At 40.1% G+C, this 25,994-nt stretch overlaps 2 protein-coding genes across 5 annotated transcripts in view; one reads left to right on the top strand and one right to left on the bottom strand.

Annotated features, from left to right (window-relative positions):
• USP16 (ubiquitin specific peptidase 16) overlaps window positions 1-19,238 on the bottom strand; it is a 25,984-nt gene extending 6,746 nt beyond the window's left edge. For 2 of the 3 annotated variants that reach the window (XM_034793319.1, XM_034793338.1), the window contains exons 1-11: window positions 19,123-19,238; window positions 16,619-16,714; window positions 11,884-12,062; window positions 11,146-11,249; window positions 9,072-9,175; window positions 5,883-6,070; window positions 4,213-4,305; window positions 3,251-3,381; window positions 2,770-2,857; window positions 1,639-1,714; window positions 289-380 (exon numbers count right to left, since the gene is read on the bottom strand). In XM_034793319.1, the coding sequence (XP_034649210.1) occupies window positions 289-380; window positions 1,639-1,714; window positions 2,770-2,857; window positions 3,251-3,381; window positions 4,213-4,305; window positions 5,883-6,070; window positions 9,072-9,175; window positions 11,146-11,249; window positions 11,884-12,062; window positions 16,619-16,682 (1,119 nt within the window). In that variant the 5' untranslated portion in view covers window positions 16,683-16,714; window positions 19,123-19,238. Of the gene's footprint in view, window positions 1-288; window positions 381-1,638; window positions 1,715-2,769; window positions 2,858-3,250; window positions 3,382-4,212; window positions 4,306-5,882; window positions 6,071-9,071; window positions 9,176-11,145; window positions 11,250-11,883; window positions 12,063-16,618; window positions 16,715-18,751; window positions 18,856-19,122 lie in introns of those variants that run through there. The other variant, XM_034793327.1, reaches the window with a different exon arrangement.
• Window positions 18,927-25,994, top strand: RWDD2B (RWD domain containing 2B). 2 transcript variants are annotated; one of them, XM_034793352.1, is made up of 5 exons: window positions 18,927-19,034; window positions 21,939-22,168; window positions 22,260-22,327; window positions 23,127-23,492; window positions 24,196-25,994. In XM_034793352.1, exons 2-5 carry the CDS (start codon window positions 21,953-21,955, stop codon window positions 24,428-24,430), a joined length of 885 nt encoding a protein of 294 aa, XP_034649243.1. In that variant the 5' UTR covers window positions 18,927-19,034; window positions 21,939-21,952; the 3' UTR covers window positions 24,431-25,994. The 2 variants fall into 2 exon arrangements, with proteins under 2 accessions (XP_034649243.1, XP_034649252.1); XM_034793361.1 differs by lacking the exon at window positions 18,927-19,034 and adding an exon at window positions 19,438-19,541.

Raw genomic sequence — 25,994 nt, 5'->3', positions numbered from 1 at the left:
CAGTTTTTCAGAATTAAGAAAAGCTTCCACGCAATCCTCTCCAAGCATTCAGTTCTCATCCCCCCCATCAAGTCCTGGGAGAACAGATGAGATTTGCAGTACACGTGAACAGATATTGCTGTCAAATTTTACCTTTTGAGAAACTTGCAGCTCCTGCTGCCTAGTTTCCTTCATTTAATAAATTCTTATCTAATACATCTTATTTCTACGTATATTACTACTTGTTTCTTCTGTGCACAAGTCTTATACACAGTATTTTAGACTATACCAAGCAGACCGTCTACATACCGTTCTGCACTCCTCACACATGATTGTACTAGATAATTCTCCACCAAAGATTCTGTCCACAAAAGTTGGTATTGCCCTTTTCTTTTCATACTCTGAAAATCAGAGAATTCATTCAAATATATGTCAAACAATAACTTCACCTGTACATTAGTGACTGCTTTGATTTGATGTTAAGCTGTATGTAAACAGGGAGGTTGCAGTGTAAAGTCTATGGTCTGCATTTGTTGTGCTTTGTGTTTATTTTCCTAGAGAAAAAAAATGAGCTTCACAGATTTTGGGGGATAGGGGGAGGGGGAAACACGATGGCACAAAGGTAGGGAGAAAGAGAGAAGGATAGAGGCTGTTAGAAAAATAGTTTTAAATTGTTTAAATTAAATCAGCGTCTTTATAACATTTCTCAGCTGCATCTCTTTCCCTACCTTCTCACAATTCATACAGCACAATATTTAAAAATCTTGAAAAAAAATTATCTAGGAACCATCTCAAGTCAAACTGCAATCCTTACAAATCTCAAATTAAAACAAAGTGGAGCTGGTCAGCACTTATATGGGGACCTAAGAAGGAAATCCTAGGTGGTTGGGATTTAGAATTAGGTAAATGATTCTTCACCTCCTCTCCTTCTTAGTGTGTATTGTTGTCATGCTCAAAAATATATACCACAGTGGTAGCAGACTTTGTGTGGGGGTTAGATATTCCCAGCTGTAATCAATTTAAATACTTTGAGATTTCAGCTTGTTATATAGTGTCTGATCATCCAGAGATCATGTAATGCATAATGAAGCTAGGGTCAAATCTTGCTTATTTTACTCATGATAGTGCTCCCACAGAAGTCAATGGGCCCTTTTAATGAGTAGCATAAGCATAATTTTTAGACCTGATACTCTAGAGCAGTGGTTCTCAAAGCCAGTCCACCGCCTGTTCAGGGAAAGCCCCTGGCAGGCTGGGCCGGTTTACCTGTCGCATGTGCAGATTCGGCCAATCGCGGCTCCCACTGGCCGCGGTTCACCGCTCCAGGCCAATGGGGGCTGTGGGAAGTGGTGCGGGCCGAGGAATGTGCTGGCCGCCCTTCCCACAACCCCCATTGGCTGGAGTGGCGAACCGCGGCCAGTGGGAGCCGCAATCGGCCTAACCTGCGGACGCGGCAGTTAAACAAACCAGCCCGGCCTGCCAGGGGCTTTCCCTGAACAAACGGTGGACGGCTTCGAGAACCACTGCTCTAGACAATATGTTAATTTAGAAAATGTGTTCTAAATCATGCAACTAAATTACATTTGAAAATATTAAAAACTGCATGAGTAATGCATTGTCCAGGTTTCAATTATCAAAAATAATTTTAAACTGTTATTTTACCTTTAATTTTCTTTTTTAGCTCTTCATTTTTTTGGTCAGAGTCATTCAATGCTTTAAATATTCCAACACTTACTCGCTGAAAGTTAGAGTAAATAAATATTCCATCACAAGACTTTACAAAACATTGTTTCCTAATTGCCTGTTCAGTTAAGCATTTCAGTTGGATAGAATTTCATCTTCATCAATTAAAAATAATAAAGCTTAATAAACTATAACCCCCATACTAGGAAAGTAACAAGACTGTCTGACTCTGCAGAAACATGAAATATTCCTCACATTTGGGCTTTTTTAAAGCCATTTCCAGGTGTTTCGGTTAATATATTTAGTAGGAAGTCCAAGGAATAAACTGTCTCCCAACTAAACCCTGATGCAAATAAACCATAAATCCTCCACAAGGATCCCTCACCCTACTAAAACAAAATATTTGTTTTATAAAACTCTTGTAGACAACCATCCACCTTCCAAACCAATTGCTATTCAAGGTGCTTCTACAGCAATATGAGGCTAGCAACTTATTAATATTTACAGGGACTTCAGACACCTATTTCAAGTGCTTGTTATATTAATATTAGCCCATTGCTTTCAACATGGGCAGAACTGGGCCCACTGTTTAGTACTCTTGATTCTATTAGTACATCAACAAAAGACAGAAAATAACCCAAGATTCACCAGAATGCACCCCTCCAGGACCACAGTTTTATCTAGAGAATAATATTCATTCACTTGTTTTCCCCGCTAAGTATTCACAGCTATGGCCAGGTCCAAGTACAAGCAGCTGGACTCCCTTCCTCTATCATAGCAGACTGCAGATAGTAGCCTAAATAGTCTCCTTCTATGGATGATTGTTTGGGAAGAGAGAGGATAAAGAAATCCTCTAACTAGCCCTCCTCAAAAATCCTAACATCGATCACACAATCATGCAAATGACAATGTCGACAAGTCAATTCAGTATTAGCTGGGATGTGGTCTAAAAATTCTTTCAGACCTAACAAAAAGGGCTAAAACTTAAAACAGTTAGCTCTGTTTACATTACACCTAACAATAATAAAAGACATTAAGAATAAGGTTTACTTTGTCTAAGTATACTGATTTTAGTACTTTGTTGAACACCCACACTGTTTAAGGACTTACTTGGATCTCTTCTGCCCTCATCCCATCCAGTAAATAACGAAGCAATTCCTGGCTGTCTTGCTGCTGGTAACCTTTAAACCGTATTGCTCTGTTTAAAGGGAATGAGACTGATATAATATATATATATAAAATTAAAATGTGAATTATTTTCAACTTGTCCACAGAAGACAGAAACAAATCTCAAGTGCTGATGAAACAGATACCTGTATGTATACGGGAACTTCTGAAAAATAGGAAGCTGAGAGGGTAGAAAGTCTCATTTTATAGGCTTCTTTCATTTCACTTTAACTCATTTCTATTTTAGACTACACCAATGTCTTTGAAAAGTTTATAGATACCATCTGAACTTCTGCTGGCACATGCATGATGAGAGATAAATGAAAACGTTGTTAATAGTAAAAACTGCTCTACTACTATATAATCCAATGTTAACATTAATTCTTTCAGTCATTATTAAAATGCATTATGTGCAGATACTCACTTTTTACAAACCTGAGCAAAGAGTTCTTTAGGAGTGACCGTTCCCTTTTTTGTCTCTTGCATCTCTGAAAGGAACTGGCACATAGCTAACGTAAGGGGCCCAGGCTGCTCAAGTTTTATCACCAGAGGTTCCTTTTTAAACAACAAAAACAAAAATCAAGTTTTGTTTTGCATTCTTACTTCAGTCAGACTTATGGATTCATTTGAAATTAGTTCAATGTTAGAAAAACCGAACGCTTGTTTTAACTTCCTGAAATATGATCCATTATGAAACAACATTTAGTAAAAGCCTAATTCTCTGATTTTCTAAATGAAACGATGGGAAATAAGTTTACATAAGGCAGAAACGGTTGGCGAACATTTCCTCATTACACAGTGTCCTTAGACTCAGCACACTAAGGATAATTTATTGTTTAATTTCAACTCAGAATGTTCTGGGTTTCTCATATTTATTTTTTTTAAATGGCACCATTTTTGTGTTTGTTCCGGTTTTACAATGCACAAAATAACCCAAACATACCCTCAAGTTAATGAAATGTACACTATCCAAGTTGAGTGTCCAGGGATTTCCTTAGTTTTCATTTTCATTTTTAAAATTTGTAAGCTCCCGAGTCCCCAGGCTGAAGGAATAGCAGGATCACATCGAAGGGGAACGGTTATCCTTCCTTTCCTTTACAAATTTTAAAATTTGATTGAAAGTGGCGTCTGACCAGACTTCACCGATACCCAAGTTACAAGAATAATGTTTTTAATGTAATGGGAATACTTCTATGAATTTATTCAGCATATTAAATCTGCCACTTAACTGTACATCTTGGGTGAATTCCTGACTCCACTAAAGTCAATGACTTTGACTTTAACGGAGACAGGACTTACATTTTTCCCTAAAATTTCTCCAAAAAAACAACTGACTAGTTTTTTAATGCACCTAAAAAATTACTTTATAAACTGCAGCATACATACTGTTGAAAATTCTGGTGGCTCAATGTTAACTGTTGTTCCAGGCATTTTAACCCCCTTCAACAGCTCTCTCAGAACTGGTGTCTGTGATAAATTCTGTAAGAGATCAAAAAATCAAATTAAAGTCTGGTAATTAGGAAAAGTCAACTACTGATGCAATTAATGCAGTGTGTAATGTAGTGGTTACAACATTATTTTTCAACACCTAGAAGTTGAGTGCAAACTACCACATTGGATACAACTGTAGGAAGTTTGAGAAAGTGGGGTTACTTTGACTGAGAACTCTAAAGGTATTATAAGAATATTAATTAATAACTTCTTGTTTAAAAGATTTAACATTTGAAAGAATTAGCACCAACCATTTTCAGTTATTTCCTTAATCTCTGTACCAAGTTACAATCTACAGTTCATATTATTATAGGCAAAACAGATGAGTCATTATAAAAGTGTAATAAATATAACAGCAAACAATTTGTACCAGTCACTCACAAGCATGCCTTTCCACTCCCAACGTGCTTCTGCATATCTCCTCCTCCATCAAGCATTTTAACTTCATATGGCTAGAACTCCCTGCTCAGCTCTCCAAGTCCTTCCAGCACCATCATTCTGTTTGTCACTCAGGTGTGTAAACTGGGGGGCATATTTGACTCCTGCCTCTCTCGCCTCACACATCCAGACAGTATCCAAATCCTGCCACTTCATAACAGTTCCAAATGTGGGCTAGTGAGCAAGGTAGTGTAGCCTAGTGGCTAGAGCACTGGACTAGGACACAAGAGACCTGGGTTCTATTCCTCGCTGTCACTAGCCTGCTGAATGACCTTGGGTAAGTCACTTTATATCTCTGGCTCAGTTCTAAAATGGGGATAATAATGCTTATTTCCCTTTTGAAAGGCACTTTGAGATATGCTAATGAAAATCACAGTATCAGAGCACCTATCGATTAAGTTATTGTTACACTGCTAGAACCCTACTTCATGCCCTCATCTTTCATTACTACTGCTATCTTTCTGACCTCACTGACACAAATTACACCCCCACCCCGCCAGCCTCCCCCCACACAGTTCATTCAAGAAGTTGTTCTGGCCGCATCCCCACCTTTCCGCATCCCTGTTTTAGCTTCCTATTCATCATCATCAAATTCAAGTTTCTCATATTCACCATGAGGACCATTCACAATTCTGTGCCTGTTCCCCTTTAGTTATCTGCTATCTCTCCCAAACACTACACACTACCAGCCTTGAATGCCAATTTGTCTGCTTCTCCCACAAATGACCACTTGCTTCCAAGTGGAACAGGAATATCACCTTTCCTTCAAGACCCACTTCTGCTGGGCTGCTTACAAGTGATAGCTAGGTACTATAGACATCAGGTATAGAAGATTTAAGAAAAAGTAGTCTTATAATTTGAAAATCATGTTGCTCAATAGCTAACCTAAGTTACTATGTGATCTTACTTTCATTAACCATCATCCTCTGTTCTCCTCCCCGATCCCTCTACAACTGACGTGTTCTGTTTGGTCTCCAATTAGACTGCAAATTCTTTAGGGCAGGGATCATCTCTGCATGCTTGTACAGCACCTACCACATTAGGTCCTGATCTATTTTAGGTCCTTTTGGGGCTACTACAACATTCAAAATCTGAATCTGAAGTAGTTGCAACAATATTTAGTGTACCTGCATAACAGCATTAAAGAAACATGTATTCCCCAAGTTACTAAGTCCTTTCACAGTCACTGCTTCATTGGTATTTGAAGAATTGTCTTCTTTGATCACTCCCTCCTTTTTTTCCTTCTCCTGCTCATTTTGGTTTTCTTTTTCTACTTTTTTATTTTCAAATTCTTTGTTTTCTTGATCTTTTGACACTGAAATACAAAAAAGAAAAATGTTAGGTACCTGGGGTGAGTTGGAAACAGATTATAATATTTTGTAGGAGACCTAGAAAAATGCTCCACCTTTGAAGACAGCAGTAGAAAATTACAAGGGTTAAATTTTAAACCCATGCCATTCAAGAATCACATTTCAATTATAACATTTCAATGTTAGGTTTTGAGGTCACTTCTTGCACATCATAATTTAACAAGACTAAACTGTGCTGTTTAATATAATCATCAGTTGAATACTGTCATTTGACATACACCTTGAAATTTAATGTGTGTTCTTGGAAATTCCATCTCTTTGGAGTCAAAAATCATTCTACAATTGCATTTTCTATAGCACCCACCACTATAGCATCTAAGATCATGCTGCACATGATCACATGACAAGAAGTAGGTGGAACAGAACTCTCCTGTATGTAAGTGTTCTCATGCCAATGCTTTTATAACCTAGAAAGATGGTGTTAGAGAGTGAGCGAGCTTTTATTTAAGTAACATCTGTATCTTGAGGATCTTTCCTGAAATTCATGTGCATCACTGAAAGATGCTCCTAGGTAGTTTCAATAGGGAGTTCCTAGGGAAGTCGAGTACAAATCCCATCAAAAACACCTGCCACAGTCTTCCCTTGACAGGGCTCTGACTAGCAAGACATTCAGATACGATATGACTGCATCATCTTCTTCAGCGTAACAGCAACCCTCACAATGACTTAGGTTCATGTTGAGTGCAGTGGTCCCAGATTCCCTCCATGTTTCTCACTTTTGTACACCAAGTTAGAGCTCGTGAGCCAATTCCTGATTCCATTAAAGCCAATGGCAAAGCTCCCACTGACTTCAGCAGGATCAGGATTTGGCCTCACTATTCCAGACTAGTACGGAAATTGATAAAATAATGGAGATTATTTTCCTACTTGTAAATCAGGTTTACAGGATTCCTCAAAAAATGTGGTGCCTTTCCATTCCTAGCTAACTAATATCGGTCACTTTTTTTGTACGGCGGGTTAAGTTGGTTACGTTGGTTGAGCTGCTCACATACATCTCTCTCTCGGATCATGTTAACTCTCTTATCCACCAATTGCAGTTTTCTTAACAAATGTTAGCCTTGTTTCTTAGCAATAATTTTTATGCATCAATAATCACAATTAAGGATGTCTGTCCCAGAAGTCAGTGGAGGTACCTGTCTGTACTTCACCTATTGGAAAGATTATTTGACTCACCTCGCTGCCCAGCAAAGTGAAGAGAGGTGGAATTTAAATCTTAACTAGTGTGGACTAGGGCTATAAACGTAATTTGAAACAAAGCAACTACATTAATAGGAACACTTCAGTTATGGTTTTAGCCACATAGTTCTCAGGACAGAAAAATATGGCCCAGGCAACACACTTCATTTCTGATCTGTAGGGACCACTTTTAGAGGTGAAAGTGGAGTTCAATCATAGAGCCCACTGAATGCTCAGTTTTTCTGCTAAAACTGCCAGTTGTGACGATTTTTACAACTTGTCTGCTAGGAAATGGATTGACATTACTAATTCAGAGAAAGTTGTATTCAGTTGTAATCACCTAGGGGTTACTTACCTAATAGTACCTAGTTCTTAGAGATGCTGTCATCCCATTTTAGATGTGCATGCTCCTTGCACAAAATTAGAATAGCAATGCCTTTGTGCCTCCCCATCCCACAACCATGGACATAAAGGGCAGAGCAGCCACAACCATCTCTTAGTTTCCTTGCTAATTCAAAATCTCAGGTAAAGAGGACTCTGAAAAAATATGAATAAAGGGCAGGTCTGGGATCCACAAGGATGACATCTAGAAGAACCAGTTACTATAAGGCAAGTAATGACTTTTTCTTCTTTGAATAGCATTCTGTGTGGATTCCACTCTAGGTGGCCGATAACCAGTGCCCTATTCTGGACTCCTAATTGCCAGTAACCAAATAGTGGCCTTCCAAATTTGGTGTATGATCTTGTGGCCAGGTCAAAGGTATAGTATTTAATACAGCAATGGGATTACTCTGCGTAGCTGCCTTGCAAACGTCAATGGGGATTCATGTAAAGCATGTAGAGAAGGGAGCCTGTGCTCTAGTAGAATGAGCTTTGATATTTGGAGGAAGGGGTGGAGCAGCATATGATAGATTACCTAGTGTATTTCAACCTATTTAGATATTCGCTGGGAAGAAATGGCTTGCCCCTTAGAAGTGCTATTTATGGCAACAAAGACAGGGAGACTGTCCAAAGGGCTTTGGCCTATCAAGATAATACAGCAAGGACCTAGAGCATCCAAGGTGTAAAGTTTCTTATCCCCTGGAGAAGAATGGGGTTTTGGAAAGAAAACGGGGAGATTAATAGATTTCCACTTAAAATGGAAATCTGACAACTTTGGGAATAAAATTGGGATGAGATCTCAACATCACCATCTCTCTGTAGAATACTGCATAAGGCAGGTCAGCTTTGAATCTGTCTATTTAGATTAAGGTAATGGTGCAAGGTGCTGAGAAGTTAAATAAAAAAAAAAAACTAAATAAAGAAAAGGGGGAACTTGTTGGGAAATTCCCCTACCTAGAGAAAAATTGCAAGGAGGGGGAAATTCCACTAAGGGACAAGGTGCAGACACTCCTTGCTGCTATGGACAATAAAAAAAGAACTGAGATATAGTTGCAGCCACCTTGCCCTTTATGACCTCAGGGAGGTCCCCCATGGGGACATGCACAGCACAGGCACGGATGCTACTCTTCACATAATCTCATCTCATGTGCCCCCACAGCGGAATCCACATCACACACATACTCTAGGAACAACATTCTGATTCCAGAAGGAAGTTTTTCCTGTCCCCATATTTTCCTTTTGAAAAGGTTTAGAAACATTAGGTGAAATCCTGACCCCATTTCCTAACATCTAAACCCCACAATTAATATTGTATTGTCTTGATTTACAGCAGTGCCTGCTGGGCTCAAGGCGCTTTCAGTGTACTATATATACCTCATAGGTACCTACCTGTACTTGGTGTGTTGACACAAGCTTGTTTTCTAACACAATCCACGAGTTGGCCCAATCGATTTGAACTATTATATGGGACTTCATTATCACACAAGTAGCACCTGTCTCCCAAAAAGAAGCCAAAGGAGTGCAATTAAAAAAAAAAAAAAAAAAAGAGTTAAAATTATATTTATATGGCATCAAATCACATCATCTAGAGTCATTTCTGAACTACTCCATTATACACACCTGAAAATGCTATAATTTTATAACAATCTTCTTGAATTGGGAATTTAAAAAACAATTTTGATACCAATTTACCTTCATTAAAGAAAAAGAGTGGCAGTGATATGGGAGGTGGGGATCATATAAACCCTAACTGTTGACTTTATGGACATCCTGCAGTCCTTACTCATGCAAAACTCAAATTCATTGGGGGTTCTGCCTGAATAAAGAAAATAAAGAATCAGGCCCCAAAGGAAACGATTACAAATATTAGTGGATACAAATATAAAAGTTGAAGTTTATTCTATCCAAACATTTATTTTGTTATATTTAGTTTGAATAAGATATGAACAAGTGTATTCTGCTTGTCCTGTTAATGTATAGTTTTGTTTTATTTGCCTTTTTAATTGCTGATACAGTTGTGATTTTATTTCTAAGAGAACAAAAAACAAATAAGTGTACCACTAGATCACTTCTCTGTGTTTCACATAATTTTGCTGAGAAAAGCCACACTGGTAGATGGAAATATTCTATTTATCCACAGAGCAGATAGAGCATTGGGAGAACAATGCAATCTTCCCCACACTGTCCTGTCAACATACCTCAACCGTGACTTTAAGGAACCACCTGTCCTGTTACCTGGTATAGACTTGCACTAACATATGTAACCAAACAGAACTGCTTTGACATACTGAAACATCCTAAATGAGTATATATCGAGTACACTTATTTTTAAAGTGTTAGGCACAAATGCATTTAGCAGATTTCAGGATTACAAGAAAGTGTCGATTGACTCCCATTTTTGGGAGCAGAGGAAGTTTATAATGAAGCTCTTTTTTCTAACCCACTAGAATCCCCAATACAAAGCATGGAAAGAAAAATATATATATATATATAAAAAACCAATCTTTCATCCAACCTACTTAGGAATCTATTTTTTTTGTCAACTGTTTTGAAAACTTGGTAAATTTTTAAACAGGCTCAGTCACCATTTTAATGGGCAACACATGACAAAAACTTAAAAAGGTACCATCCTCTTTATTGTCTCTGTATCAGCTAAAAAGTTTTGAACGGAAGACAGCGATTGCAAAGTTCTTTTTATATACTGTATAAAAGATTAATCTAAGATTTTAGCATCTCCTTTGTATATTAATTACATCAAGAGATTTGAAGAACTATTTTTGGCTTTTAGTTTTAAACATCCACTTTATAGTGAAATACTGTATTGCACCAATCAGTTTTAAATTCTTCATAAAGTCAGTTGTTTTTACACCAGAAAGCCTGATGTAATAAAAACCGTTATAAACTAGGTGCAATATTTCTATGTCATACAATTTAGAATATCTTTTAAAAGAAGGAAATTTACACACACAAAATATTTAACTTAGAGTTAAGTCATTGAATAAATCACCTCAGCAACTTTATGTAAAAAGCACAATGGCAGTATGACCATTAAAACCTTAATTTCTAACAAGACTGAAAGATTAAACATTTATCACTAATTACATTATGTAGCCTAAGATATATATATATTAGTAATGTTCAGACTGAAAGAGTGTCTCTCTTGAGGGACAGCATTAGGGTTGATGTGGGAATGCGAACACGAATTTTTCACATGTTAATACTATCATTAAGTGAATGTATTAAATGTTAACAATATTTACTAACTGGTCAGTGTCAGTCTTATGGTAATGCTGTAGTAAAAGATTTTATTAATTATTTCAGCACCATAACTCTAAGTTAAAAGTTTTTTGTATGAAAATATCCTGAAAGTTTTGAGAAGTCTACAAACAAAACACAAATAAATCACACCCCAGTTTTTATTTTCTTCCAGTTATGACTTTTAACTGTTGCCTGACAAACTCACCACACACTCCAGTTGTCCAAACTGAGAACCAAACAATGGGGTTCTGATCTTGGTGTTGTATAATGCTTTAAAGCATGCTGCTCTTGAGAATTTCTGCCACAGCCCTATAACATTGATAACCAGAAGTGTCACAAAACCCAATGGACTATCAAGTGAAAAAAAAAATTCAGACTATAAACAAAATTTTAATAAATACCTAACAATTAGCTAAGCAAATAAAGTAATTAGTATGAATACCTCCAGAAGTTTATTTCTACAGAGAAAAGGTACTAGTTGGATAGAGGATAATTATCAAGTAGCAGGGGATTTGGGCACCTAACTCCCTTAGGTGCTTTTGAAAATCCCAACTTTAAGTCCTAAAAAATGAAAAACTATTAGGCATTACATTATTCTAAATTAAGTAAGCCATATTACTACTACAATATACCATAAGATCCTGCAATAGAAATATTATCTATTATTACAAGCAAAATAATCTGGACTTTCAAGAAGTGGAAGTCATCACGATGGAGTCTGGTCCTTAAGTCTGCTAAATGCCTTTGTGCCAAGCTTCTAGATACATTTAGTAGCAATTCAGAGCAGACACTTTTTGCCAGATTGAACTATATTAAATCATTTGTGTAGCACCACATCTGGATACAAGTTTAACAGTAAATAAAAATTTAATGGCCTAATTGGAAGCTCTCTTTCTTAACTGCATTATGCAACATTGAAGGGTATTAAAAAAAAGAGAAGTACCCTATGGCCACATTTTAGACATAACCATATTGAAGGGCTTTCATCTGCTTCCTCTTCAGATTTATCTTGTCTCTGATGGTCTGTCTTGCAGTCCTGACAAATGTTCCACTCCACATTCAGCAATGCCTTTTTTACATGGCCTTGTTCCAATCCCTTGCGAATGTGCTTGCACACAGGTTCTATGAAACAAAGTACAGAGATAAAATGAGGAAGTCACATTTTTGCCAAGTAGTCAACATGGACACAGACTTCTAGATGTCATAAAAAAGGTGACAGGCTCATGAGCTCAAGTGGCCTTTTCATAGTTAAGGAAACAATGACATGTTAGGGGAAGTAATTGGACACTGTGGCAAAGATTTGACAAAGAGTGTGTGACCATCCTTCATTACAAGGGTTCACGATCTGGAGATATCGTTGGACTGTCAGCTATTGCTCGGATATGACCAAATAGCATTACTGAATAAGACTGTCAAATTTCTTCTGGATACAGACCTAGCCATCATAATCTATGCCTTTGTCATTTCAAGACTAGATAACTCTGTCACAATTCAAGGCAACTGCATCTGTATTTCCCCTCAGTAATTCAACAAGGGTTTCATAGAAACATAGAATATCAGGGTTGGAAGGGACCTGAGGGGGTCATCTAGTCCAACCCCCTGCTCAAAGCAGGACCAATTCCCAACTAAATCATCCCAGCCAGGACTTTGTCAAGCCTGACCTTAAAAACCTCTAAGGATGGAGGTTGGAGGATGAAGTTTCCACTCTCAGACTTCCAGCTCCCCTGGCCATCACCTCTCTTGGGTGGAGACATGTGTCTTCCACTGTCCTGACCAAGATATTTCCAGACTGTACAGTTTCCTGATTATACTGTGAATTCACCAGCAAAGTCAGGCTGCCTAAGCAGACCTGCTTAGCTTCTCTCCTCAGAGACGATACACAATGTAATTGCTACAGTTATAAGTTGCCACACAACTCTTTCTATGCAAGCCTATTTATTCTTTGGGTAAAAGCATTACAGAGAAAACTTATTAAAACAATAAAAGAATGTGCATGCATGCTAATAAACATACCAGAGATCATGACAACGCTAACATGTGCTCTGGCAGGAGCAGTCCTTCAAACCCCCACAAAGGGATCACAAGTTCCATGATCACAAGTTCATACTCAATAGTCCAAGTCCTTCCAATCCTACTCTAAGAATTAGGGCCTTCCATGGACCAGGGGTCCTGTCTGTTTTCTGGATCAGGGAGAAAGCCCTGAGCCAGTTTAAAACCAGGATATTTATCCAAAAATCCTTTCTTTGTCTGTTGGTCTCTGGAGAATCCAATTTGAGCTAGTTTATGTACACCTCTCCGGGGGGTTTGTGTCAAAGGGATAATGACTGGAGGAATTACATTAGCACATACGAAGCTGCACATAACCTCAATAACACAAACAATTTGATTTTTAATACAATGGATCCTAAAGGCATTAAATTCAATTAAGTAAGATTTGTGCAGGATATTATTATTTTTGTCACATTCTCTACGTAGCGCTACATCTTAAATCCACCCAGAAACAGAAGCCAATGCAGAACGTTAGTCACTATGGACTGGTCTACACTGGAAACATTGGCACATCTATGTTTCTCAGGGGAGTGAAGAATCCACACCGTTGACAGAGACAGCTATGCCAACCTAACCTCCAGTGCAGACAGCACTTGGTCGACAGAAGAATTCTTTGACCTAGATACTGCCTCTTGGGGAGGCGGATTACCTAAAGCAATAGGAGAACTGATCCTGTTGCTATAGTGAGTATCACTGATATAGTGTTTTAAGTGTAGAAGTAACCTTAGAGGTTTCTCTCAGCAGAAGACACCAGGATCTTCACTGTTTCCTGTTAGATTCCAAATGAAGTATAAGGTACACCTCTACCCCAATATAACGCTATTCTTGGGAGTCAAAAAATCTTATCGTGTTATACATGAAACCGCGTTATATTGAACTTGCTTTGATCCGCTGGAGTGCGCAGCCCCGCCCTCCCAGAGCGCTGCTTTACCGTGTTATATCCAAATTTGTGTTATATTGGGTCGCGTTATATCGGGGTAGAGGTGTATTGGTTTTGATCTATAAATTCCTAAAGGCTTGACAGACTGCTTATGCCATATTGCCAGAGCTACAGTCAGTGGCATGAGATGATGGTCTTTGATAGGAAGAAGTGATATAGCCATAGAACTACAGAAATGCAGGGCTGGAAGGGACCACAAAAGGTCATCTAGTCCAGAGGTAGTCAATTATTTTTTTGTCAAGGTCCAAATTTCTTGGTCAAGGTATAATCAAGATCCAGACTCCAGAGAAAATAATAAAATAAACAATAATTATAATAAGTAAATAAAAAGATTTTGGGGTCAGTTCAAAAGCATCTGACGATCCAGATTTGTCCTGCGGTCCAACTGACTACCCTGATCTAGTTCATCTCACCACAGTGATACAGGATTAAATATACCTAAGTATATTAAATATACCAAGTGCTGTATAAGTATATAATGAATGCTAGTATTTGCTAGTGAGATGGATATTGTTTGAGTCTGATTTTTTTATTTCTAGTTGGTTATTTCTGGGGTTTGAGTGAAAAGAAGCTGTTGGTTTTGCCTTTTACATGACAAGGGGTTTAATTTACAAAGAGCTTACAACTAACTGTTTATGCATAACCTGTTAGTCAGTAAACTGAAGCAACGCATTTTAAAATTTTCCTAAGCCAAATAGAAACAGGTTTGGAAGAAATATGTGGTGGGTTTATACAAATGTGTGTCACTAAGATATATAATGCTGCTTAGCATCGTTTGTTTCCCTATTTGCTCTAAATTAATATTTACAAAAAATGCTTAATTTCTCTAGTATAAAAGCTAGAGTAAAAATATTTCAGTAAATCTGCTTACATGAAATAATTTAATTTACAAAGCATCTAAATCCATAGTTAATATTTATAGCGCTTTCTTTTGCTACCATACTCTTTCAATGAATTTAAGTAACTTGTTAAAAAAAATTACATAAATTTCTGTATAATTCAAACTATTTTCTAGTACCTTGTGTAAAATTGGATTTTTTTTATTGTTCAAGTCAATTAATAATAGCTCTAAAATCTTTCTCCTTTGCCTGGAGCAGTTGGCAGGACTATAGCCCTAGACTGTAAGAACTTCATGGCAGTGACTCAGTCTTGCTAGATGTAGAGTGTCTAACACATTGGAATTATGGTATTGACTGGGGATTCAGGCTGCTACCATAATACAAATGCTAAATAATAATACAGCCTGGGATAGATGTTTGTCTGCACAGTAGTCATTAGTAGTCTTTGGTTTGTCTACAACAAGTCCAAATTAAATAAATTTTTTGTTCAAAAGTCTTGCATATTCAATGCAACTAAAAGTTAAGTTACTGACAACTTCCAGCATTATTTATTTTCTGTAAATTAACTTCCATTTTGGGCTATGAGACAGAAATAACACAGGTGAGCTGGCACCTTTTAGGGAGTTGGGCAAACTTACCTGTGCCTGTTTAGCCTACCTCCCTGCTCAGGGCCCAGAGATCAAGTGACAGTCATGTAACCTACAAGGCTACAATATACAAAGAGAGGCCTTCAGCTCAGTCAAGGAGAGAGATTCAAAGAAGGATGATGGCTACAAGACTTTCCCTTAGATGACTTCTTCCTGGAGAGCTGACCGGGAATGTAGCTCTCCAGCAAGGGAGCTGGCCAAAGAGAGACTGCAAGGGAGACTAGATTGAGGTCACTATAGGAAGTGGCCCTGGGAAACAGAAACAATGTAGTTTGGAATTCCGGGCAGACAGCCTATGGCATTAGGGTCTCGGGGTGGAAACCTATAGGACAGAGAGGGAAAGTGGGCATTGGTCCCCACCTATGGCACTATTTAGAGAGGTGCATAGAAACACCCTGCACCAGTGGGGTAAACAAGGGCACTGAAGAACTATTTAGAGCCTGGTGGAAGAGTATACAAAAAGAAAAGCTACAGCTTGGGGAAAACTGACCTTTGAAGTAGGGCTGGGATCCTGTAATGAAGCTGAAAGGAAGGATTATGCTCATTTCAGAACTTCATTTTACTCTGAAAGAGGGGTGGACTTTTGACCAGAAGGTCAAAAAGTGTTATGGTAGCCTGTAAGTTCATGGAAGATAAATGGCAGTGAGGAAACTGAGGCAGCGTTGACCTCCAAAGCCAGATGGAGTAAGATGCTGCTATTACCAGGAATAATAATTTCTCTGAAATGACATACGCATTTATAATTGTGCATTTTGATTCATACTCTTTTACTGTTAGCATACCGATCCACCCAGAAATGAAAAAACTGTATCCAGAAACTTTCCATTACACATACGGGGCCTGGCTCTGCAGGCCCTTTATACCATGAATGTCTCATAGGATTCTGGGGCATTTCCATGTAAATTGAAATGACTATTGAGAAAAGGTTTTCAGGATTGGACCTGTATAACAGTAAACATTGAATCTTTGACATTTTATAGATTTCCTACCAAGTTTAAGAAGCAATACTGAAGCTTTCTGAAGAACTTAAGTTTCAGCTGAGTAAACTCATTCTTTACAATCAAATATTCAAAGAAGTAAAAGTGACTACTGTAAATGCCTTCTGGTTATTAATGGGTTTTCAATGCTCCTCACTTTCAAGACAGATGAAACATTTGTTCCACAGCACTACAGTCTATGAAAATATTTTGTTATGAAACATACCCAAAATATCTTGAGACTCATCATCAGCCTGTATGTTTTTTCCCTTTGCTCGCTTCTTTCCCATATTAGTGCTTTGTAGTTTTCCTTACACAGAACCTAATGGGGAAAAAAAACATTAAATTCAAAACTAGATTTTGATTCTGCTTGTAAGGGGTTATACAAAAGGTAGCAGCAATCAGACAAATTTTAAATTAGCTGAATTTCAAGGGGACATGAATTCATAATATTTCTGTACTTTACAGCTAATGCACATTTTGACCCCACTTCTGCAACCAGATCTGAGCTCTGAGGTCTATGGGACCCCACAAGGGCCCAGAGGTCCGCAATTTGTAAGAGTGGGGTCTAAACTGTCAGCAAAATTCCCCTACACTTTTATGGTTCACCTTAATGGAGTACGGCCACAAAAGTTTTAGGCGGCAACTGTCATATTATTAGTTTATCATATTTAAATACTGATGATACTTATTTAATGAACTCTCTACTTTTGATTTATTGTAAATTCATTTTTTTTATGACTTGCTCAGCAATATTAAATAAATTGTTATTCTAGCAGCATTTGACAATATACTGGAGATTCAGATTTTTTGTGGCATTGATGTCTCTTCAATGCTGGGAGATTTCAGTTTTTGTATTCATAGAACTATCTAGTAAATAATGCAATTTAGAACAACTGTTTGAGTATACCCTTAAAAAGGGACCTAGAGAGGCATCAGTCTCTAACATCATGACAGAGCCTTAAGCAAACTGCATTTATGTTTGTCTTAAATAATAATAATAAAATCAGGTACTGTATGTATGGTTTAATGTATATAATGAGAAAAAGCACAAGAGTAGCTGAATTCAGAGGGGACACCTCTTCAAGAAAGGTCAGATATCAGACCTTGGCATGGAAAGGAATTCCAACCACATTCTCAAAAGGACAAGTTTACCCAGGTAGTAACAGATTTAAAGATTAAAAAAAAATTACTAAAGTTAATGTTTAAAATCAAATTTACACAAGTTAAGGAGGAAGGTACCGTACATCGGGGGTAAGGCTTAGGTTATGAGGGATTACAAGTGTCAGTTACAAGGTTCATAAGATATATACATACTGCACAACCAGCATAGACCCAGATTGGGATGCATACTACATTCATTTATGTGAAAGATGAAGTAGCACTTTAAAGGGTCTGGCAAATTTAACACTCTGAAAATTCAGACTAAAGAAATTATAGATTTGGAAAAGGAATTAGTTGCACACTCAAAAATAAAGTTGCAATTGTCAACCTTTAGTTAAATCACAGTCATGCATTTCTAGCCTTGTCCAGGTTGAACTCTATCTTGCCAACAGAATGAGAAGGCAGCTGAGAATAGGTAAGTATTAAACAAATCTATGTTGTGGCTGGGAAGATGAGTCAGACAGGATCTCCTCAACACTACTAAGCTACAAAATACTATTTATGTAGTATTAAAGGGCGTGATTTAGACCCAACAGTTTGTTAAGGCACCTGAAAGCCTTTAAAATACACCTGCTGTAGAATGGGAATAGGACATTGACACAAGGGCACTATTTGTAGAAGCTGTTCACCCCACTGTAACTTCACTAATATTTGCGGAGTCTGGTACACTAGGAATAGGACATACCTCTGATCCACAGTAGGTGGCAAATGTCCAGTGTAAGTGGTGCCCACTGTACCAGGTATGCAACCTCTCTATCTCTAGGCATTTCTCCCACCACCACCGCCAGGCCTCCACAGGAGATGTATCCCATTGGGAAACACACGTACACACACCCCTCCTCCTCCACAGTACAGAGTGAGTGTCACGCAGCACAACACGTGTTCTTTGGTCCACATCTGCCCAGGGACCCTGAGCCTCCCCCGGGCGAGGTCTCAGCTCAATGAGACCTCGCTGCCAGAGGTGCTGGAACTGTGGGTGCTACTGCACCCCCCTGGCTTGAAGAGATTGTTGTTATATACAGGCTTTATAGTTTGGTTCCATGGCTCTCAGCACCTCCTCTATACAGATTGTTCCAGCGCCCCTGCCCGCTGTTATCCTAGCTCCCAGCCGCGAGGGACCCGGGGGCAAGGCTGCTCCTGCAGCTGCCCCCCTTCTCCTGCCCGACCCAGGGCGCGGGCGCACAGGGCTGCCTACCTGCCCGCGTGGCGGGATGAGCGCCGCGTCTTCCAGCTCCTGCCACCAGCGCTGCTGCTGCAGCCTGCCCCTCCTCTCACACTAACCCAAGCCAGGACTGCAGCGCACCCCACCTCGCCTGGCAACTCGGGAGCAGCCCGCTGGCTCCGATTGGCTAGTCAGCCTCATCTGAGCCCGCCTCCCAACCGTTACGGACAGCCACCAGAACCAGTAGGAAAGCCCCACAGCACCAGCCGCGCAGAGTCGGGCCGGGAGCGGACACGAGACGGCTCAGGCCAGGAGAGTAAGTGACTCAGAGACTGGTGGGGGGATAAGGGAGGGTAAATAACGTGATGGAGTCCGGAGGAACTCATTGAGCCTAAGTCCCTCACCTGCCAGTGTCGTGAAGCTAGTTGTTTTACGACACATATTTCCGGCTTAGCGTAGTTTTACGGCTCCCGCCCTCTTCCCATGGCTGAGCTGTTAGAGGGAACGGCTCTTTATCACTTCCGGTGCGTTACATATTGGGAAACTGGAGGAGGGTCGAGGTCAATCGGCGAGAGACCGCGAATGAGGAAGTGCAAGACCCGTAGCGCATGCGTAATAGCGGAGTGGCCTGTATACGTCTCGGCCCAGGGTGGGGGCGCAGGCGCAGTCGGAGGGGTGTGAGCTGGGGGGGGGTTGTGCTGGGCCCTGGCTATAGAGCGGCTGCGTGGGAAGCTGTAGCGCTGCGCGGTGTGAGCTGCCCGGCGGGGCGGGGCGGATTCCGGGCCCAGCGTGGTGATTTAAAGCTCAGAGTCCCAAATAATGGGTGAGGCAGCGACTCTCTCTGGAGCAGCTTCTGTTGGTGGGAGCTGAGCGCTTCTTCCGGCCCGGGGAAGGGGCCCCACCCACCCAGCCTGGCAGCTGCACGCGCGGCGGGACCGATTGGTCCGTCCGAGTAGTTACAGCGTCTCGCTGAGGGACCATGCAGGGTAGAGTGGCCCAGGGACACTTACCAGACGCTCTAACTCCTTATGCTAAACGGTCGGTTCCCCCTGGTGTTTTGCTGCTCCCCAGACCTGAGGAAGAGCTGTGTGTGTGTCGCTCAGAAAGCTTGTGTCTTTCACCAACAGAAGTTTGGTCCAATAAAAGATACGACCTCACCCACCTTCTCTCTTTAATATCTGGGGACTGACACAGCTACAAGTACACTGCTGTGGACTTAGCATAGACTATGGTTCTGCTTTTGAGATGTGGTGTGTGTTTTAAAATTAAAAAATGTAATTTGTTCTTTCTAAAAGGGGGCCTCCTCCTGCACTCCTAGGAGTGCTTATTATAACAACTGCCAGTGCTGGAAACCCCATTGTGGGGTCTGAAAGTCCAGAGTGATTCTTTTGGCTCATGCTTCATCACTTGTAAACATTTATCTAATTAGAATTTAGTTAACCATTTGGTAAAGTTGTAAGGCGTAATAAAATTCATCACGCTCTCCCATGTCTATATTGGCTCTGCAGGGCTAATAGCAGAATCTTGTAGATTTTGTCAGTACAGTAAATATGTCTTTGAATGTACAGTGAGCAGATCCAATTAGGGTGCCCAGATCACCCTGGTCAAATATCAGGACGCGGGGGGCGGAGCAAAAAAAAATGGCAGCAGAGCAAAAAAACACACATACCCCCTTCCTTCTCCCTCTGCAAGTGCTAGAGGGATGCCCCTGAGATGCAGGGGGAGCGCTGGGCCGGGGTGAGTGAGAGTCCGGCCTGGCCCCGAGCACAGGCAGGACTCAGTCGGGCGGTACCTGGAGGGAGAGTAGGGGGGCGGCCCGCGGGGCCAGGCGGCGGCTGTTCTCCCCACCTGGGCAGCGGGACTTGGGAGCAGCCGCTGCTGCAACTCCTGCTGCGGCCGGAGGAAGCGGCCATGGTGCTCGGCGGCTGCGGCTCTGGCGCCCAGGCCCGAACCCCCCGGGCCTGTTGCGAGGACCCAGCAGTGCGCATGCTGCGCTCAGTGCCTGGCCAGTCGCATCTGGGCTGGCTGCCCAGCTGGTGCAATCCCGCAGGCAGCCCCGGAGTGGGGGCAGCAGGCCCCAGCCCCCCGTCCTGCTCGGGTCCCGCAGGGGAACGAACGGGGCTGGGCTGCCGATGCCTCCGCCCCGGGGCCACCGCGGGATTGCACCGGCTGGGCAGCCAGCCCAGATGCGACTGGCCAGGGGCTGGGCGCAGTGTGCGCACTGCTAGGTCCCCGCAGCAGGCCCGGGCTTGGGGGGTTCGGGCCCGGGTGCCAGAGCCGCAGCCGCCGAGCTTGGCCATCGGCCGCTTCTTCCCCCCGCGGCAGTGGGAGCTGCAGCAGCGGCTGCTCCCGAGTCCCGCTGCCCAGGTGGGGAGAACAGCCGCCGCCTGGCCCCACGGGCCGCCCCCTTACTCTCCCTCCAGGTACCGCCCAACTAAGTCCTGCCTGCGCTCGGGGCCAGGCTGGACTCTCACCCCGGCCCCACGCTCCCCATGCGATTCTGGGGCCTCTCTCCAGCGCTTGTGGAGGGAGGAGGAATGGCGTGCTTCGGGAAGAGATGGGGATTTGGGAAGGGAGCCAATGGGGAAAGGAGGTGGCGGGGGGGGCGCGAGCCCTTCCGGGCTCCAGAGCCTTTGCTTGTTTGTCCAGTGTCCCGACCTAACATTGGACAAACAAGCAAATATCAGGACAGTCCCGATAAAATCGGGACGTCTGGTCACCCTAGATCCAATGAGCAATAATTTACCATTTCTACAATCACTTTTCTGACCACTTTTCTGCACTTTGATGCTTAAAGTGGCACTATATGCCTAATTTTCCCACATATTGTTGGAAGGACAGACCCCTAAGCATAGCCTTATCCAGCACTGCAAATACCAAAACAACACAAATGATGAAATTCAAAACATACCACACTGTGTAATCCAAAGACATTTGAGTGAAAACAGAGGGTGAAATCCTGGCCCTATTGAAATCAATGGGATGTCATAAGTGTTCCGATTTATTTAAATAGGGCCAAGATTTCAGCCACCATTTCTATATTGGCCCCCATCCTGCAAACCCTTAGCTGATCAGCTCTTATGAGCAATCCCATTGATTTTGGTGGGATTACTTATATCAATTAATATTACTCACATAACAGTTGCATGATTGGACCTTAAACTTGTGCTTGTATCTATTAGAATTGTCTTTTCATTTTTTTCCTAATTTCTTTATTTAGGAAACAGCTAAAACATGGCCAAAATGACTAATTTGGAAGAAGCTGAAGTACAACTTTCTGAGTTAGACCTACTTTCTAGTATGTTTCCTGATGAAGATGAGTTTATTGTGACTGACCAGCTGGCTGTAGCAGAACTAAAACATTATATTGATAATAAGACGTCAGAGATCCCATCTTCAAAAGTTCAGTTTATACTGAATGTAAAACAAGAGGTTGCTGATGCCACTATGGTAATGTAGCCATATTTTTGAAAGAAAGAAAAAAAAAAACATTTCAGATCAAATTTTAATGCCCTTTTTTTTTTCTTTTCTTTTTGTTTAGGTAATGCTTTCTTTATCCTGTGCTTTACCACTTAACTACCCAGCTGTTCTACCAGAAATTACTGTCAGGTACTGCATATTTCTAGACAGGGAACTAAAAGCTAAAATTTACTAGATCAATAAATAATAGCAAGAGACAGCCCCAAAGAACACACAGTCTAAATAAACAAGACAGACAAAGGGTGGGAAGGGAAACAGAGATGCAAAGTGGTGAAGTGGCTTGCTCAGGGTCATGCAGCAGGTGAGTGACAGAGCTGAGAATAGAACATAGGAGTGCTAGCTCCCAGTACAGTGAAATTATTGTGGCTCCATGTGGGCACAGTGATGGTCTTCCAGCGTTGATCATTTTACAGGACCAGTGTCCAAGTAAGGAACATAGGCTCAGATTCCCAAAGATATTTCAGTGGGAGTTAGGTGCCTAAATACCTTTGAGGATCTGGGCCATAGTCCATCGTGACAATGCTTCCAGTTGGTTCTAACTTAAGAAGTGAAAGGTTGTCTAATAAATCTCATCCTTCTGCTTGGCAGAATATTGTTACTCACTGACCTGCATTATTTCTGTTTTAGTATTTTTGTTTGTTTCTGTTACATTGTATATCTCAGAACACTACTGCAGTGACCATCATAAATTCTCATCTGGGCTTTTCCTGTTTAAAATTTACAGCTATATAGTGCTATATATAAAATCTGCAGCTAGCCCTTTAAAGGCTAAAATGGGATTTTCTTAGGAAATATTAAATGTTTTAGCCAAACAAAATGCTTTTGAACCAGTTCTAAACTAACAACATAATAGAGTTTTTAGACATTCTGATTTCCCTACCTTTTAAAAAAGATATGCTAACAAGATGCGTTAATATTTTTTCCTTAGGTCACCATCAATAAGCCGATCACAGCAGATTCAGCTGAACACAGATCTAAAAACATACTTGAAGAGAAACTGCAGTGGTGAGGTCTGTGTATTAAATGCAAGAGAATGGGTTAAAGATCATGCAGCTGCTTATATCGATAAGGAGCTTTCATCTTCCTCAGTGACGACATTGAGGACTATGCAGTCAGAAGATGTCATTTTCACTAGATTATGGATCTATAGTCATCACATCTACAACAAGCATAAAAGAAAGAATATTGTTGATTGGTCTAAGGAGCTCGCTCTGTCGGGGTTTAGCATGCCTGGGAAACCAGGTGTCATTTGTGTAGAAGGCCCACAGAGTACTTGTGAAGAATTCTGGTCAAGGTTTGCTTTTTATATACTATATTTTGCTTTTAAGTAACATTGGTGGTTAGAATATTGTGCTTGTTATGTTGTGGTTCTGTACATTTGGTCAGAAGGTGGGTAACTCGTAGTACTGATAAAATCAACATCTTGTCTATGAAAAGTATATGTTTTATATTTTATCACAATTAATTTACACCTCCCACCTTCTGCCATTTCTTATAGCCATCAGGGCCATAAATTAGCCAGCAAGGGTTTCTCTTTGACTATGCAGTGCTTTTCTTCTTGCCTCCCCCGTCAGCTCTATGTCAGCTGTGTAGCAAGAGTAGGCTATACCACCAGTCTTGTTAATATTTTTTATATTGCTTGTATCATTTGTATTTTCGTGTAGTGTAGACCTGGTTCAGCTCTGCCCATTTAGTATTAAAGATAAAGGGTAAGAAAATTCCTCGCACAGACAAGGTGGAGGTGTGTAGTTATATTTAAATCCCAACTTTATTGACTGTTCTGTGCGGTATGGGTGTAAAGAAACAATGCTCTGGTTCTAGGAATGTTTGCAGGTATGTATTTGTTTGTTTGACTGATTGGCTAATGAGCTATAATGTGTATCCCAGATATCTACACAATTGAAATTTGTCGATTCTCCTCCTTTCATAATCCGCTTCATAACATTTTATAAAATGTGCTACATTTTATGGATTCATATTTCTCTAATTGTTTTCAGAGTCAGAAGATTAACATGGCGGAGAATTTTAATTCGCCATAGAGAGGATATTTCTCTGGATGGGTCACATGCTGAGATGCAAAAACAAAGAAAATTCTCATCTTTTGAAGAAAAAGTATTTGATGCACATGGTACCAGAGGAAATCATATGGATCTGGGGCAGCTCTATCATTTTTTAGATGAAAAGGGGTGTGCTGATGTTTTTCAGATGTACTTTGGAGTTGAAGGATGTTAGATCAGCAAGGATCCAATCAATGAACTTGAAAAATTATGTGACAGTCTTGGATAAATTATTCTTTTCCCCTCTGAAATAGTTGATCAGTGAGGGGAATGATTACTGCTCCTTTATAAGATGGATTCAGTTTTCCATGAAAACGAATATTCTTTTAAATAATGATGTATATGAATGCTTTAATATAAAGATATTTTTAAGGGAAAGATATAATGATGCTAATTACAAAGACAATGACAACAATAAACCAACAACAGTTCTTTGAGAGATGCTGTATGCTATTTATAATCTGAATTATTAAAACTTCACCTTGGAGAAGTTAATTTTATCTATGTAATATAGTAAAAAAGATCCAGATGTTTGTGAAAAGTGTTAGTTTTGGGCAGAGATACAGCACATCATATAATAGACATGGGATTGTGTGTGTGTGTGTGTGTGTAAAATATGGAATGGGAAGGGAAGCAAACATGGGTGTGTGATTTTCCAATGATTACAGTTATTTTAAGCAGGCATCTCTGGAAAGAAATGTTGTCTTTTACATTATTGAACACTGTATTTACATACACTACCAGCAGATGTTTTGATTCCAAAACATTTATTTAATATTTGCTGCTTATAATACTTGCAGTTGAACATGGTGCTTTATAAAGATAGGCCTTACTCATACACATAGTTTTATTGACGCCAGTGGGACTAGTCACATGAATAAGGACTACTCACACAAGGAAAAGAAGGTTTGCAAGATGGGGCCCACAGAAAAGACATACTAGTTGCCCTAACAAGTTTATAATTGATTATTTCAATTCTATTATTATTTCTATTTTAGTAGTGTTTAAAAACTTTGATCAGGATTGGTGCCCCATTGAGCTAGCCACGTACATAACAAAAAGGCGGTCCTTGCCCCCAAAAGTTTACAGTTTGAGAACTCTTTTTTATATAATTACTCCCACTGACTTAAATAGAAATCATATAAATAAGAACTACACACGAGAGAGAATTTGCAGGATTAGACTTTGTATAAGTTTGCATCAGATTTCAATAAATTAATATACATTAATTCATAAGAAAAGACTGAACTCTTTATTATTTTCCCTAAAGGTAGTATTCTACATTGTAACGAACTTTGAAAGTTGTGTACATTTAATAAGCAGTACACACTGAGTGTCATGGATGGTGACATTCAAATCTCTTATGTAGGCAAAAATTGGTGAGATAGCTTTTGTGGTGGATATTTGATTTCAGCTCACAACACAATTCTGTTTCCTCTTTCGAACCCTGCTAAAGTATTGGTCTTTAATTGTACTAAAATGGATTTACTTAAGATTAAAAGAGTTATCCAACATGTACTAGGGAATTACAGTATTTTCAAAAATATTAGTATAAACTATGGTTTAAAAAGATATTCCAGTTTGGAACTATATTAATGTAATTATCACAAAGATACAGCAGCAGTTACTAAAAATGTTCATTTCCCATTTATCTGACCTCTGCAATCATTCTAATATAGATGTGTGTAACTATTTTTAAGGAATATCATATCAAGTTGTCTTGTTTTTGAAAAAAAAAA

This window comes from Trachemys scripta, chromosome 1, assembly GCF_013100865.1.
Source record: "Trachemys scripta elegans isolate TJP31775 chromosome 1, CAS_Tse_1.0, whole genome shotgun sequence".
Taxonomy (NCBI): Eukaryota; Metazoa; Chordata; order Testudines; family Emydidae; genus Trachemys; species Trachemys scripta.
This window is presented reverse-complemented; position numbering and strand designations above follow the sequence as displayed.

Excerpts from the sequence above, each read along its gene's own strand:
- RWDD2B (XM_034793352.1), top strand. The coding sequence starts at position 21,953 with ATGGCCAAAATGACTAATTTGGAAGAAGCTGAAGTACAACTTTCTGAG. Across the intron at positions 22,328-23,126 it reads CTACCAGAAATTACTGTCAG|GTCACCATCAATAAGCCGAT; the intron begins GTACTGCATATT and ends TTTTTTCCTTAG. Across the intron at positions 23,493-24,195 it reads TGTGAAGAATTCTGGTCAAG|AGTCAGAAGATTAACATGGC; the intron begins GTTTGCTTTTTA and ends AATTGTTTTCAG.